This window comes from Gastrolobium bilobum, unplaced genomic scaffold (genome assembly GCF_033153095.1).
Source record: "Gastrolobium bilobum isolate Gb01-03AN ecotype WA unplaced genomic scaffold, APGP_CSIRO_Gbil_v1 utg6815, whole genome shotgun sequence".
Lineage (NCBI taxonomy): Eukaryota > Viridiplantae > Streptophyta > Magnoliopsida > Fabales > Fabaceae > Gastrolobium > Gastrolobium bilobum.
This window is the reverse complement of record NW_026899262.1, coordinates 36,939-52,070: the sequence shown is the minus strand read 5'-3', so window position 1 is coordinate 52,070 and position 15,132 is coordinate 36,939. Positions and strand designations below refer to the sequence as shown.

At 34.0% G+C, this 15,132-nt stretch overlaps 1 protein-coding gene across 2 annotated transcripts; it reads left to right on the top strand.

Moving 5' to 3' along the window:
- The first annotated feature begins 2,604 nt into the window (after window positions 1–2,604).
- On the top strand, window positions 2,605–14,614 carry LOC133288987 (anaphase-promoting complex subunit 5). Of its 2 annotated transcripts, XM_061486833.1 has the most exons (20): window positions 2,605–2,914; window positions 3,313–3,475; window positions 3,647–3,768; window positions 4,260–4,509; window positions 4,739–4,916; window positions 5,019–5,097; window positions 5,199–5,284; window positions 6,078–6,201; window positions 6,803–6,835; window positions 7,072–7,320; window positions 8,024–8,101; window positions 8,202–8,464; window positions 9,920–9,979; window positions 10,127–10,194; window positions 10,888–10,993; window positions 11,090–11,231; window positions 12,043–12,141; window positions 12,595–12,859; window positions 13,773–13,840; window positions 14,331–14,614. In XM_061486833.1, exons 1-20 carry the CDS (start codon window positions 2,744–2,746, stop codon window positions 14,490–14,492), a joined length of 2,766 nt encoding a protein of 921 aa, XP_061342817.1. In that variant the 5' UTR covers window positions 2,605–2,743; the 3' UTR covers window positions 14,493–14,614. The 2 variants fall into 2 exon arrangements, with proteins under 2 accessions (XP_061342817.1, XP_061342818.1); XM_061486834.1 differs by lacking the exons at window positions 13,773–13,840; window positions 14,331–14,614 and having other exon boundaries at window positions 12,602–12,742.
- The last annotated feature ends 518 nt before the right edge of the window (window positions 14,615–15,132 follow it).

The following is a 15,132-nucleotide window of genomic DNA, read 5'->3' as shown; positions in this document are numbered from 1 at the left end:
TGTTGAGATATATAATCCCACATTGATTGGATGGGTAACTAATATGGCCTTTATAAGGCCTTGGGCACTCTCACCCCTTGAGCTAGCTTTTGGGGTGGTGACCTCAAGGTTCTTAACATGGTATCAGAGCCTAACCGTCCCCCGCTTTAAAAAGTGAAATTAAAATAAATAAAAAAAGCACAAAAAAGGTAAACCAAAAATGGACCTGTGCAATTTCCACGCTTCTAGCCTAAAGGGCTCTTGCGTGAGGGGCACAAAAGGTAAACAAAAAATTGGGCCTGTGCAATTCCACGCTTCTAGCCTAAAAAGGGCTCTTGCGTGAGGGGGCGTGTTGAGATATATTAGTCCCACATTGATTGGATGGGTAACTAATATAGCCTTTATAAGGCCTTGGGCACTCCCACCCCTTGAGCTAGCTTTTGGGGTGGTGACCTCAAGGTTCTTTACAACCCTGGACCATGTTAAAAAATTCCATGGCATTGACACGTATAAAATTGTTATAGAATTGTGAGTGTATTTTAAGTCCATGGGATAATTTTTAAACCTGATTTTACTTCCTCTTTCTTTTCTCTTGTTTAATATCATGTCTAGCATTGTACGTACTCATTACTTATTTAGTGATCAAAGTACAGAATATTCCAACTGCCACCGCTCTGAATTTGCATGATTAGTTTGTCAATTTAAAGAAAATACACTTGATTGACCGAAGAACCCAGTTTGAAAAACCTGCCATGGATTGAAATATATTTGGAGTTTTGACTGAAGGAACACGTAAAACTGAAATTTGAACACTGTTTACTCGGAGGAGAATATAATTGATCTGGAAAACTTTATTCTCATACTTGCCATTGGATAACCTAATTGCTTTTAATATATCTAGTAGATTCAAGATGTTCCAAATGGTATTCCTACTTTTTATTTTCCTTATATTTCAGTTATCTTGCAATATTTAGACTCTGAATTGAAAGACCATTTTATTACATACTGCTTCTCAAACTCTGGAGAAGCATCGTTAGTATAGCCATGCAGTCTATGCTTTGCTTAACCTTTTTTTTTTGTGTGGAAACATTTGCTTAACCTTTTATTGATACGGACCATTAATAACTCCTGCAAAAAATTAACATCTCAAATGTATACATTAACAATTTTACATATATTCCTAATATTTTAGAAGATCTTTCCACTATCTCTTATGGTTTACATGACCCCGATATATAATAATATTTTGACATTGAAAAATTCAAACTATTCCATCATGACTTTTGCGGCATAAAAACTGACTTATAAAAATATGTTTATTTGTACTGAAAAAATAAATGTTTATCGTATTTACACAGTTCGTCATATTTGCTGAATGTCTCTATTAAATTAATTTAAAATTTTCCATTACTATTATATCAAATATTAAAATATATTAATTTTTTTTCAATACTTTACTATTTATATACATCTCCTAAAATGTAATTGGAAAAATAAACTAAGTATTTTATACGTAGAACGGATTTATTACCCAATATACAGTAATTGGTTAAAATAATAGAGAGCTGTAAATCCAAATGAGGCTTGCAATGGACTTATTTACTATATTTGTAAAAATTAAGAGGTAATAACAATAAAACGATTAGTTAATATAGCTGTAAATTGATTTTACCACTATATATATATATACATCAAAGTTTATGAGTTAATTGTAGAAATGATGAAAGCTAAAATTTTGATACCCAAAAAAGATAACGGTTGTTAAGTTGGAGCAAATCGGCCTATTCGGGTTCATCAACTAGATGGATTAAATTAAATAAATTTAGTAAATTTTCGCCTGATCTTCTAGAAGTTGTGATTTATTTAGGTTAATTTTGTATTTTTTAATGTTACTAATAAAGTTTAAAAATAATGATTTTAATTATTTTATTTGATTATCTTGTATTAAGATATTTAAATTATATTAAACTTTTCTAGTCAAGTTTTATTTAAAATAAAAATATATGTTTATTTTAAAATAAGATTTTGATAATTTTTTTTAATAATTACAAGGTTTAATTTTTTCTCAAAGATTTTTCTTAAAATCATATAGAAAATATTAACCCTAATTATAATAAGGAAAAATGTTTCTCCATTTATTAGAGATAAATTTTTTTTTTCAGTAAACTCAAAACGATGTCGTTTTAAGTTATAAGATTAAAAAATTATAATAATAAAGACTAATATAATTGTGGAACAAATTAAAACTACAAAAATACCTTTTGCTGACTCTCAAGATCACGATGTCATTTTAGATTCACCATATACATTAATGATGTCTTTTGGTTATAATAAGGAAAAAGTGTTTCTTTGGTCATTAAGGATAAAATCATCTCTAATAAAATCAAAATAATATTATTTTAAAATTATAAGGTTAAAAAATTATAATAATAAAAAACTAATATAACAGTAAAATAAATTAAAATTAGAAAGATACACAAATATTTTTCATTTTTGAATTGAAATAGCCAGCGAGCATGATCTCTTTTTAAGTTCCCGGTTAACTTGAATTGAAGTTAAAAATCCAAACCCTAGACAAAAACCTCCATGTACAGTTCCAGTTGCAGTTACAGCAACACTGATCCATGATCAGCTTCAACCTTCATTTGACAAATTAGGCATCGGAGCCAACGTCATTTAACTCTACTCAACTTGTCTTTTGTTGCACGCGCGCACACCAATCTTCTAAGCATTTCATCATACAAAAAGCAGACAGAGATTGAGGATGGCTGGGATTTTGAAACAGCCAGGTGCATTTGCAATCACGCCCCACAAAGTATCACTCTGCATACTCCTCAAGATCTACGCTCCGCCAGCTCAAATATCTGTACCCTTCCCTTTCTCTTCCGTTTCTCAGCACAATCGCCTTGGCTTGTTCCTGTTAGCCCTCACCAAGGTCCGCAGTTTTTCCTTTTCTTCTGGGCAAAGGATAATGCATTTGAATTTTGAGATTTTGTATTTGTAATTTAGAAGGGTGAGTGTATAAGCTAGTATAGTATAATTTGAATTTATCATATTTTGTGAGGAAATATTGTTGGGTTAGTTTTACCCATCTACTGTAAGTAAGCAACTTTTGTTAAACAATATTCGTTTTTGTTTTTTAACTTCTTTCATTGTCTATTTTCTAATACTGGGTAGTTTAGAGTTGGTCATTTTCTTGGCTTGATATCAAAATGGGTTTCTGACGGTGAAAGTTTGGTAATTGTTCTAATCAGTGTTGGATCATTAATTTTCTTAATACTGGTCGAAGATTTCTTGTTTGCTTGTCTTTTGAAAATATTGTTAAAAATGCAGTCCTGTGATGATATCTTGGAGCCAAAATTGGATGAACTCATCAATCAACTGAGAATGATGAGCCAGAACTGGGAGGCATCTTGGGTTATTGATCAGTTGATGAGTAGATTATCATCTCTGTCATCACCTGATGATTTGTTTAATTTTTTCAGTGATATACGAGGTGAGTTGATCATCATTAATGTTGCTAGCCTTCAGCTTCTTTGCATGCTTTATTTATTCTGATTCCTCCTTTTTTGTTTCTATTTTACTTGCAAGTTGCAACACAGCTGATTATTTCTTATTCATTAGATCGAGTTTTCATATTTATTGATATGAAAGTGTCATTGTTCAGGAATACTTGGGAGTCCTGATTCAGGTGCTGTTGAAGATGACCAGGTTATTTTGGACCTGAACAGTAACCTGGGGATATTTCTTCGTCGTTGTGTACTTGCTTTCAATTTGCTATCATTTGAGGTATGATGTTTTTCTACATTTTTTTGAATGCTTTAAATTGATCCAGGTTTGCTTGAATATTTATATGATCATTATCCACGTCAATAAAAAGTGGGAAAAGGTGCAACATTAGGCCTAGTAAGATGTTTTCTTTGAGGCCCCATGATATTGCTAGGTGCTAATAGTAAAGTCGTGTTCTCTAAACGATTTGCCTTTGAATGAGTTTACATTGATATTATTAAAATTCATGTGGTGGGAGCTCTGCCCCTGATGTCCTTTGTTTTCATCAACAGCAAGTTGCTATTAGGAGTTTAACATACAATTTTGAGTCTACGGTGAAAATATTTGTTCTTGAAACTAATAGACAATCTTCTTAGTGAATGTTCCCATGAAAAAAAATCTTTCGCTTCCTCTGTCTTATATGCTTAGTTTATGTGTGCAACTGCAAATTTTACTGTTCTTCTTCGAGTGAAATCTTATCCTCGTCGTAACCCCTTAATTTGAATGTCCAGGGTGTATGCCATCTCTTAACAAACATTGGGATCTATTGTAAAGAAGAATTCTCAAATTGTCCTCCTTTTGAAGAACCAAGTTTAGATGATTCTAGTAGTAATCTCGAGACATATTCAGAGTATGAGAACATGGAGCTGGAGAACTTTGTCTATGAAAAGGTTTCAGAAGAAACCGAAGCAACAAAGGAGGCTAGTGAAAGAGTTCCATTCCATCTTCATACACCCAACACACTTCTGAGTTTAGTTGATGGTATAAGCATCTAGCTTCATTTTTAGCTGCTCTTTTAGTGTTTTCTGTAGTTCTGTAAGAACTTGAAAGATTTGATAAAGACCAGGATTTTACCAATTAACTAAATCCCAGTTTTCTGTTTCAACACTTATTTTCCCTCAACTTTACTTTTGGGTTTCTCATGCTTTTGGATCCACTGTTTGAGACATTGATGTAACTGCACTTACAATGATGGAACTCACATGCACAGATATTGACGTGCCTGCTGATTCAGTATCCAAACAGAGTGAGAAAGTTAGAGTAGCTAGTCTGTATGGAGACCCTCCAAGTAACATGCCACGAGATATTGATTCCAGCGGTGCGGTATTTCTGCGCACAAACTGGCAGGTGCAAGGGTACTTACAAGAGCAAGCTGATACCCTTGAAAAGTATGCAACTTTTAGACCTTGAAATTCTCAGATTTTTTTTTTAATGAACTTGTAATACTGCAGTGCACATATATTAACTTTCAAATCTTATTTATGTTACAGGAATGGTAGTACTGTCTCTTTGAATGGGTTTGATATTATTCTACGGCAGCTACAAAAGTTGGCTCCTGAACTACATCGGGTAAGTTACAGTGATATAATTCTTTCTGGCATTTTTTGTTTTTATTATATTTTTTATTTTCATTAAAGATTGATTTGATTTTGAGTTTCGCCTCCATCCAGGTTCACTTTTTGAGTTACTTGAATGGTCTTGCTCATGATGATTATATTGCTGCTTTGGAGAATCTTCATTGCTATTTTGATTACAGGTAAATGAACTGTTAGTTCTTTATCAAGTCTCTCTGGCGGTATTGTTCAATGTTTGGTTTGTTACTGCTTCATTTGATGACTAAATACATATAAAACTAGTAGAAAGATGGCATCATTACGGTGTCTAATGCCCATCTTGTAGTATATCACACCCTTTAACAGGCAGTGGTGGAGAGCTTTATGTCATGATGTCCACAGGACAAATGGAGCCAATTTCACTATATATGGAAGAAGTATCTCCTTATCTCTTTGTCTCTATTGTATTAATTCACTAGTCAAACAATTGTGAAACATGGTCAAAATTCTCAAACTAGTAATGATGTTTTCAAGATCTATTCCAAGTCAATGACCTGTTAATTATCTTTCCTATTGCTAAAATTCATTTCATTTTGTTTGGGAACACTACGTATTATGCTTAAATTTTGTAGTCTATTAAATAGCTGCTGAAAATGTTAACTTTCCCCCTTGGATAAAATAAAATAAAATTGAGTTGCAATTTTCATAATTTTCGTTAGTTATTTTTTGTACTTTTTTTGTACTTTTTATGCTCCAATCTTAAATTTATTAATGCTGATGATTGTTAAATTTAGGACCTCTACAGATGCAATTGACATGTTTGACCTTTTCTTCATCTTTTAGCTTTTGTATTTTGCTGTGAATTATAAATCTTCTTTAAACCATACTTCTCATGAACGCATAGCCCCGGGTCTTGAGTGAATCAATAGCCAATAAAAAAGGATAGACCATAATCTTTTTTACACCTGAACTTACCTATTATTTGTTGGACAAAAGTGCAGGGACTGAAGGATTTGATTATATTCCTCCAGTTGGTAGTACCTTTGGAAGATATGAAATTGCTTTATTATGTTTGGGGATGATGCATTTTCACTTTGGTCATCCTAAACTGGCTTTAGAGGTAAGTTTTATGAACATTTTGATTTGGATCATTTTGGTAGTCTAGGTGGCTGAAGCCATAGGGCAGAGATAACATTTTGCTTCTCTGATATTTCCATTCTTTATTTTCTGCATTTTATGTTATTGCATTTTTATTTTTATTTTATTATTTTCTAGTTAAGTGGGAGGAGAGCCTAGAGCAGTGGGAGAGCTGCTCCCTTGTGACTTTCAGTCATGGGTTCGAATCCAGGAATCAGTCTTGTTCTTATCCCATCCTCACTAGTCAGGGTTTAACGGGGAGTGGATTTTTTATTTTTTTTTCTTGCAAGCAATTAGTCTCCATTGTTTTTAGGGTTTTATGTTTATCATTTAACATAATATAACTTCACTTTCCTACACACACATTAAAGAGGTGGGGTTCACATGTTTTTCTTTCTCTTTCATCATTCCACTTTCTCTCTCCCTTTTGATGTGAGAGTTGGAAACAACACTTACATCATGTTACATAACACTAATAAAACCCTTGTTTTTATTAATACAAACCAGTTCCTATCATTAAGCCAATATTTGTTCTACTATGTATTATTTTTTGGTGCAGTACTTATTTGTTTGGTTATCTTTAGGTTTTGACGGAAGCAGTTCATGTTTCTCAGCAGGTAATCATATAAAAGTAAGGTTGGTTTATTCAATAAAATTGCCAACTTGTATTCACCAATTAGTGCAAAACTTAAGCTGGCAGCAAATGTTTCCTTAGTGTATGCATTCTATGCTACTATGGGTACATGGCAAAATAAATAATGTCAGCAAACGTTGCCATTTAAACACAAATGTATCTTCCCTATATATTGGTTACATGTTTTGCTGTGAAGACTGACAGTTTTCATTTGTGCAGCAAAGTAATGATACCTGTCTTGCATACACTTTAGCAGCTATCTCAAACTTGCTGTCCGAAAATGGCATCTCAAGTACAGTTGGGATACTAGGATCGTCATGCTCGCCTTTTACAAGTATAGGTATTTCACTATCTGTTCAGCAACAATTGTTTGTTCTCTTAAGAGGTTCTTTGAAGAGAGCAGAAAATTTAAAGTTAAAACGGTTGGTGGCTTCCAATCATCTGGCAATGGCCAAATTTGACTTAACGGTAATGAGATTTTCTGACTACATTAAACATTCTCTTTGTACTGCTAGTACTTTTTCTTCATGAAACTGTACAAATGGTATATTCTTTGAATTTGATCCCTAAATTATAATGTATAATCTTTGCTGTGGCTTTAGTCTCTTAAAATATTCAATCTTCTAGTATATTGGCTTGTTGGTATAATATACAAGAGGTACAAATTGAGCATACTATGTAGCACTGGTCCATATCTTTTTACCTTGGTATTGGACACTCTTATGAGGCACATTCAACAGTTAGTGCCTCAATGTAAGCTTTTTGCAGATGATTCATTACAGACATGGTCGTATTTGATGAGTTGAGAGAAGGAATTAATTATAAACATGAGTTGCGGAGAGAAGCTTTGGAATCAAAAGGTTTTTGGTTAAATGAGTTGGACAGGTTATATGGTGTGCAAGTTCGGAAAGGAGTAACTTAGCAATGTTTTAAAGATGAAAATTAGGGATAACAACATATGTGAATTTGCATGGTTTAGGTATCATGAAATATGACACTAATTCTAATAAATTTTAGGATATCATTACTATTAAAGTTGAATCCCTAGTCCATGTGGCTAACAGTATATCATCTTTGTTTGTCTTATTTAAGTTGCTTCAAGCGCCATCAACTGAAATTGAATTAAATCTTAAGTCTTGTTAGTAGGTACTGACACTTAAGTTCATTGCAGCATGTTCAAAGGCCCTTGCTGTCATTTGGTCCAAAATCTTCCATGAAGCTGAGTACGTGCCCAGTTAACGTTTGCAAGGTAGTAGAAATCTTTGTGATTATTCTTTCGATGATGACAGTTACAGAACAAGAGAATCAGATTCTTTACCTAATACATTTTCTTCTTGTATGACTGGCAGGAACTGAGGTTAAGTTCTCATCTGATTAGTGATTTTAGCTCTGAGAGTTCTGCAATGACAATTGATGGTGCCTTTAGTACAGCTTGGCTTAGGAATTTACAAAAGCCAATGGGTTCTCTAGTTTTGTGTCAGGAGAATGGATCTGGTAGCAGTTCTAATGTTTCCCAATTCTGTGCACAACCAACCTCAATTCCTGGATCTGTATTGCAAGTATTGGGTTCATCTTATATACTTCGTGCAACTACATGGGAGTTATATGGCAGGTAAAGTTCCAATATGTGTTGTACATATAAAAACCACTCCCCTTTAAATCCCGACTAGCAAGGGTAGGGGTGAGTGCGATTCTTGTTCATAGCCTTACCTTTACATATCTATGCTTTACATATGCTTATATGAATTAAGGTCACGATAATTATTATTCTATCTTTTTTTTTTTTTAAGGAAAATGCCTATTGCCTACTAACAAACTAATATAATTTATCAACATTTCATTGATTAAAGGCTGACCTATTTAGTAAAAGAAAAAATATCTTGCTGTAATAAGCTAGCGATGCTTTTTTTCAATATCTTTTTCTTTTGCTTTTTTCAAAATGAGAGGCTAACTATCACAGGATTTTCATCCATGTGTCATTGTTCTGTTATGGTAAAACAGTAAAAGTAAATGACATTTGGTACCAACATCTCGTTCCCTTTGCAAGATAGATAGTTAGATTATTGTTCTGGATTTATTAGCTGCATAGGCCTTAACAATTGTTGGGAAAGATAATTGATGACAAGTATATATATATAGAGAGAGAGATAGATAGATAGATAGATAGATAGATAGATAGATAGATAGATAGATAGATAGATATGTGCATGTGTGTGTGTATAGAACTTATAGAAGAAGAGACAATTGGATTTATGCCAGCATTTATGTATGGCCGTATGGGTGAGGCTGAAGGTGCTAATGATGAAGGCAAAAGGTGAACAACAGTCATGGTTTGAATGAATTTTTGGAAATATAGGTATTTTTCTCATTCCTCATGCAGTCGCTTGTCCGTTGCAACCATTTTCTTGGATGGATCTCCGGTCAGATGATTTTCCTTCTCAGCAAACATTTTAATGGTCTTGTGCCATTCTGTGTGGTCCTTCCTATTAAGTGACTGTTTTGTCTTTTTGTGAAGCCAAAGTTAAAAAAAAAAAAAGTCATCCTCTTTAATAAAAGACAAAATACTAAGAGAGAAATTTAGACACACACAGACACACGTATATCTATGTAATGTTGTATTCTGAAAAAATTTAGCACTTATTGCTGTGCATACTCAAAGCAGTTTAGTTAGTATTAAGGCCTTTCCTACCGAACATGCAGAAACCAATTTTCACACTGAATAGTTTCTATTTCTGGATTTATTCTGGTGAATATGGTTTTTAAAAATAGCTAGATAAATCATAATGGGTACCCTAGTGACCATCGTGACCAAAATTCCTGAAGCCTTGATTATATTGTATATGTTTCCAGAATTGTGGTTTTAAATAATATAAAGCACGATGCATGTTTGCTCTTGCAGTTTTTACATGATTGTTTTGTTTTAAAATCTTTTCATCACTTCGGGGTGATGAAAGGTATAGTTCTTGTTACATATGCATATACAATGCTTATTTCCATGATTTTATAGTATCTTGAAAGTTTGCTGTATGGATTTCATAATCTGATTTTTTTTTTAAATTGCCATTAGTACTCCACTGGCGCGCATAAATGCTCTTGTGCATGCAACTTGCTTTGCTGATGCATCAAGGTAGCTTCTGAGCTGAATGTATTACAGATATCACATTTCAAGTTGCCAACTCTATATCTCCTTTGTTTTTTTTTTTTTCAAAAAACTGTATAACCACCTTTTCTTTTATTTTTTTTCTTGTGTTGACTTTGATCTTGGTTTCCCTAGCTCATCAGATGCAGCGTTAGCATATGTAAAGCTCATTCAACATTTAGCAGTCTTTAAAGGATACAAAGGTTAGATTGGTTGCATAAAATTGAATAGAATTCAGCCTATTTTTATATTTATTTTATTTTTCCAAATTTGCATTTATTTTGCCTTGTTTTGTACTTTTGTTAATAGTTTGTAAATCACTAGAGTAACTGTTAATGTATAATAATTGTTGAGATATATAGTCCCACATTGGTTGGATGAGCAACTAATGTGGCCTTTATAAGGCTTTGGGCACTCCCACCTTTTGAGCTAGCTTTTGGGGTGGTGTATCCCAAGGTTCTTTACATGGTATCAGAGCCTCGCCGCCTCCCACTTTCTCTTGTGGCGTTTCTTAGCACAGGTAGGCTGAGCTTGTTGCATTGTCCACTCTTCAAGCCCAATGGGCTCTCGTGTGAGGGGGCGTGTTGAGATATATAGTCCCACATTGGTTGGATGAGCAACTAATGTGGCCTTTATAAGGCTTTGGGCACTCCCACCCTTTGAGCTAGCTTTTGAGGTGGTGTATCCCAAGATTCTTTACAATAATATTAATAAAGTTCAACTTAATGGTAATTATTCATTGTTCACATTGCCTTTTATTAATATGGAATGGTCTCTTTCTTTTTTTCGTCATGGATGTAGATATAGCTTGAAAAGTCCCCTGTCACATACAGAAGTTCCTTTCGTACTTTCTTTCCCCCTTACTGTTCTGGTTTTTTCTTTTTCTCTGTTTCCAGAGGCTTTTTCTGCCCTTAAAATAGCTGAAGAGAAGTTTCTATCTGTCTCAAAATCACAAATTTTACTGCTGAAGTTGCAGCTGCTTCATGAGCATGCTTTACATCGGTAAGTAGCCTAGTTCAACAGTTGTATACATAATCTTACATTCTGTTAGCAGCTGAGATTTGAGCACTGTTAATAACTTAATTGAGCATCATGTAGTGGACGTTTAAAGCTAGCCCAGAAACTCTGTGATGAACTTGGTGTTTTGGCATCACCAGTAACCGGTGTAGATATGGAGCTAAAGACAGAAGCAAGCCTTCGCCAAGCTCGTACATTGCTTGCAGCAAATCAATTCCGAGAGGTTTTTTTTCCCTCTATGTAATAATAATATACTTTATATTGAAATTAATCATATGCTGTTCACAGTTTAATTCTTGCATGTATAGTGCATATGTAATTGTTGTTCTTTCATAGGAATCAATGGATCGTAACCTTTAAATATATTCCTTTTTAAAAGTATCCTTGTGGTATATCAATTGGTCAAAAGGTGTAGTGTTTGAAAATTTCAAATAAGCAGTGCTGTTGTCACTGGTGAGAACTAGTGTAAGATGTTACACTCATGAATCATAAGTATGACAATAAAAGAAAAGAAAAAGAATTTGTCAACACTTCCCCCAGAAACACCAATATGTGTTTTCCTAAAATAGTTTGTTTTTATTTGTATTGTTTCATTTGTGTAGGTTTCTCACCATGACAGTAGTGGGCACATAGATCATTGGTGAGAAGTGGTGAAGGATGTTACCCTTTTGTAAATAGGTTCTGTCCAACAAGAAGATATTCTTGTTGGCATGATTGATAAACCTGGCAATAAAAAATAAAGAAAAAGAAAAAGAATGTCAAAAGCACTGTTATTATATACGTGAGAAAATTGTTTCTCCAGTAATAGGAGATAAAGTTATCTCTTGCAACCTCAAAAGAATGTCGTTTTGGGGTTTAGGGGAAAAAATATATGGCGTTTTGGGAATATTACTTCTCTTTTGCATTATGAATTTTTCTAAAATGTTTGGCATCATTTTTAGCTAGGGTTGCAGGAGAAACACTATACCCTATATATATGTGTGTGTATGTGTATACACCTTTAATAATTTTCGTATAATAATTTTTTTTTTCAGGCAGCTACTGTGGCACACTCCCTCTTCTGCATGTGCTATAAATACAATTTGCAAGTTGAGAATGCTTCAGTTCTTCTTCTACTTGCCGAAATTCACAAGGTATGTCATCACACACTTGATAGTTATTGTAATCTGAATTAAGCTATTTTTCTTCTTGTTTGCTTTCTTTTCGGATAACACTATTTATTTACAAGTTATGCATGAGTTACAATTTGCTTCCAAGTGACACCCCCTCTCCATTTCATCATGCAGAAAATGTCATTGATTGTGATTAAGTTACATTACAGTAAGCTAAGCCAAGCCTCTACAAGATACAAAAATAAATAGAAAAAGATTATAAGAAATTTTATTAGCAAAAGTTTATGTGGATGTCTCTTTGTTCTTGTTTATAAGCGCTTATCAGCATCACTGTTTTGTTCAAGGGAAAATATTTGTCATGACTCATGACTAACTATGCGTATTTTTATTTCATTCTGGTTGTATGATGATCATCTTTTTCTTTTCTCTACTGTTTGTTTACTGTAAGGCCTTTTATATATTTGTTTTTATCAGAAATCAGGCAATGCGGTTCTAGGCCTTCCATATGCTTTAGCAAGCCTCTCATTCTGCCTATCATTTAATTTGGATCTTCTAAAAGCCTCAGCTACTCTTACTCTAGCTGAGCTGTGGCTCTCTCTTGGATCAAGCCATGCAACAAGGGCTCTGAACCTTATCCACGGAGCTTTCCCAATGATTCTTGGTCATGGTGGTTTGGAGCTCCGCTCACGGGCCTATATTGTTGAGGCAAAATGCTATCTATCAGATATAAACTTCAACGGTATGGTGCTGTCAGTTGTGTGTTAGACTATGCTATTTAAGTTTGTTGATGTCTACATATATGTAATATGTTTACATATGTTGTATTATTTCGATACCAATGTGTTTCTGATTCTATAAGAAATAATAACCAAGGAGGGGGAAAACTGTGTTAGAACTGCGTAACATGATTCAGATGGATTTGAGTGCTGAGACGGACATGGGACAGTTTTGACGCATTGAAAAGTTTTAATCTTTGTGATTATGTTTCATTGGAGGTTTGGGCAATAAAGAGTTTTGGCAATTTGAGGAGGGTGGTTGAATGCTTGTTGATAATAAATTATGTGGATTTAAGACATCTAAAAACTTGAATTTAAAATCTCTGAGAAGGGAGAAAAGCTACGGTTATGAAATAGTTAGAGGCCTAGTTTTTGGGGACGCTGCCTGGGCCTGTCAAGCATAAACAGTAATCAATACTGGATTACTCATTTTGGAGATTGGATTTAAGAGATGCAGGATTCCTAGCACATTTTCGTAGTAGTCTCTGGTTGTGCTGGCAGCTTGCTTTGTGTTGAATTTACTGCTAATTTCCATTCATCTTTTTGAAATAAAAGATTAAATTTCTCCCCTGATATGTGATTTTAAAAAGACTCTTTGATTTCATCATGTTGTTACACTGTTCCATGCTCTTTATGATAACATTACGACAATACCTTGGGCTTGGACAGATTTTGTTTTTTCTGAAAAAATAAAAGTTTTTAAAATTACGATGTGTTCGGAATTTTATTTTTTCTCTTCTCCTTTTTCCCCCCCACATTCCCCAATTGAAGAAAAGTTTTATGGTTTTCTTAGGGTTTAGTCCTTTTTCTCTTCTTTTCTCTCCATGTTGGGGCTTTAACTAAACCTTCTTTTGCTGATTTGAACTTCTTTTTCAGTCTCCGAAAATTACAAGATTGTGATAGATTCATTAAGGCAAGCATCTGAAGAACTCCAACTTTTGGAGGTAAGCAAACTTTCTGCGTTTTAATCTTGTGTGTAATTTTCCATTGCTCCTTTTTTATTTGAAAACGAGAGAAAATGGAGGAAAGTGAAGGAAAAGAGAGGGAGACAGCAGAGAGCAGAGAAATAGTCTCTAAATGACTGCATGCGCATATCGGATACGTTAGAAAAAAATATTCTGAGTATCGGTGCTTCATAGCTTAACAACTCCAGTCTTTCCTAACATACAAATCTGTTTTCATTACATTTTCTTTAAGATTTGATTTTCTTGTACGAAGTGGACAGAAACTGACCAATTGAAAGATATTTCAAATTACCAGTCAAATCCCCATAATTTCCATGTCTCGAGTAGTAATTGGTTAATTGCTCCTTCACTTGACGAGCATCCTTTTTTTATACTAAGTGCTGCGATTGTACTTGCATGAATATGTTATATGGTACTGGATTTCATTATTGCCATCATAAAAGGTACATACATCTTCTGTGGTCTGCAGTTTCATGAATTGGCGGCTGAAGCTTTCTATCTGATGGCTATGGTATATGACAAACTGGGGCAATTGGAGGAAAGGGAAGAAGCTGCTGCTTCATTTCAGAAGCATATATTGGCTCTCGACAATCCACAAGATCAGGATGATCCTTTTGTTAGTATGTTTTGAATGTACTAGATACCCAATTTTGTTTTATGGAAGCTTACCAAATCGTATACAATGCTGACCTCGGTACACTATAATCTGTAATTACCATTCAGTAATTTATAGCTGTAATCATTTTGTTTCCAATTGAGGTCTTTTAATGATAGATGGTGAAATTAGCCTAGATCCGATGGCATAAACCTTTAAGATTTTGTCCTATCCTCTCTTGACAGAGGACAACTGTTCAGGTAACATATTAATGACTACTATAGTACATAATGTTAGTTGCACACACCGTATTCAATACTTCTCACTTGCTTTTCTGCATGCTGCTAACATACTTCATCACACACTTCTTTTCTGGACGGTCTAAGATTCTATACTTATGTTGTACTTGGATTTTGATGTGCGGTTTTTTACTTTGGCACGAAGTGTTGGACAATGGACATGACATGAGCCCGGCTGCTTTTTCATTATTGTTTTAATGACATGAACTGAACATTTGACCCATTTATGGCAAAATTCAGAACTTTGTACTGAATTATAGTAAAATTAAAAGACTTACAAAATAAAACAGTGATAACTGATACACGAAGGGGGATTATGCATATTCAAACGTCAATGGGGTGTATGATTTATGCATGAGTGAACGAGGATATGCCAC

Coding starts and splice junctions, on each gene's coding strand:
- LOC133288987 (XM_061486833.1), top strand. CDS start 2,744: ATGGCTGGGATTTTGAAACAGCCAGGTGCATTTGCAATCACGCCCCAC. Junction 6,836..7,071: donor CAGTTCATGTTTCTCAGCAG/GTAATCATATAA, acceptor TCATTTGTGCAG/CAAAGTAATGATACCTGTCT. Junction 9,980..10,126: donor TGCTTTGCTGATGCATCAAG/GTAGCTTCTGAG, acceptor TGGTTTCCCTAG/CTCATCAGATGCAGCGTTAG.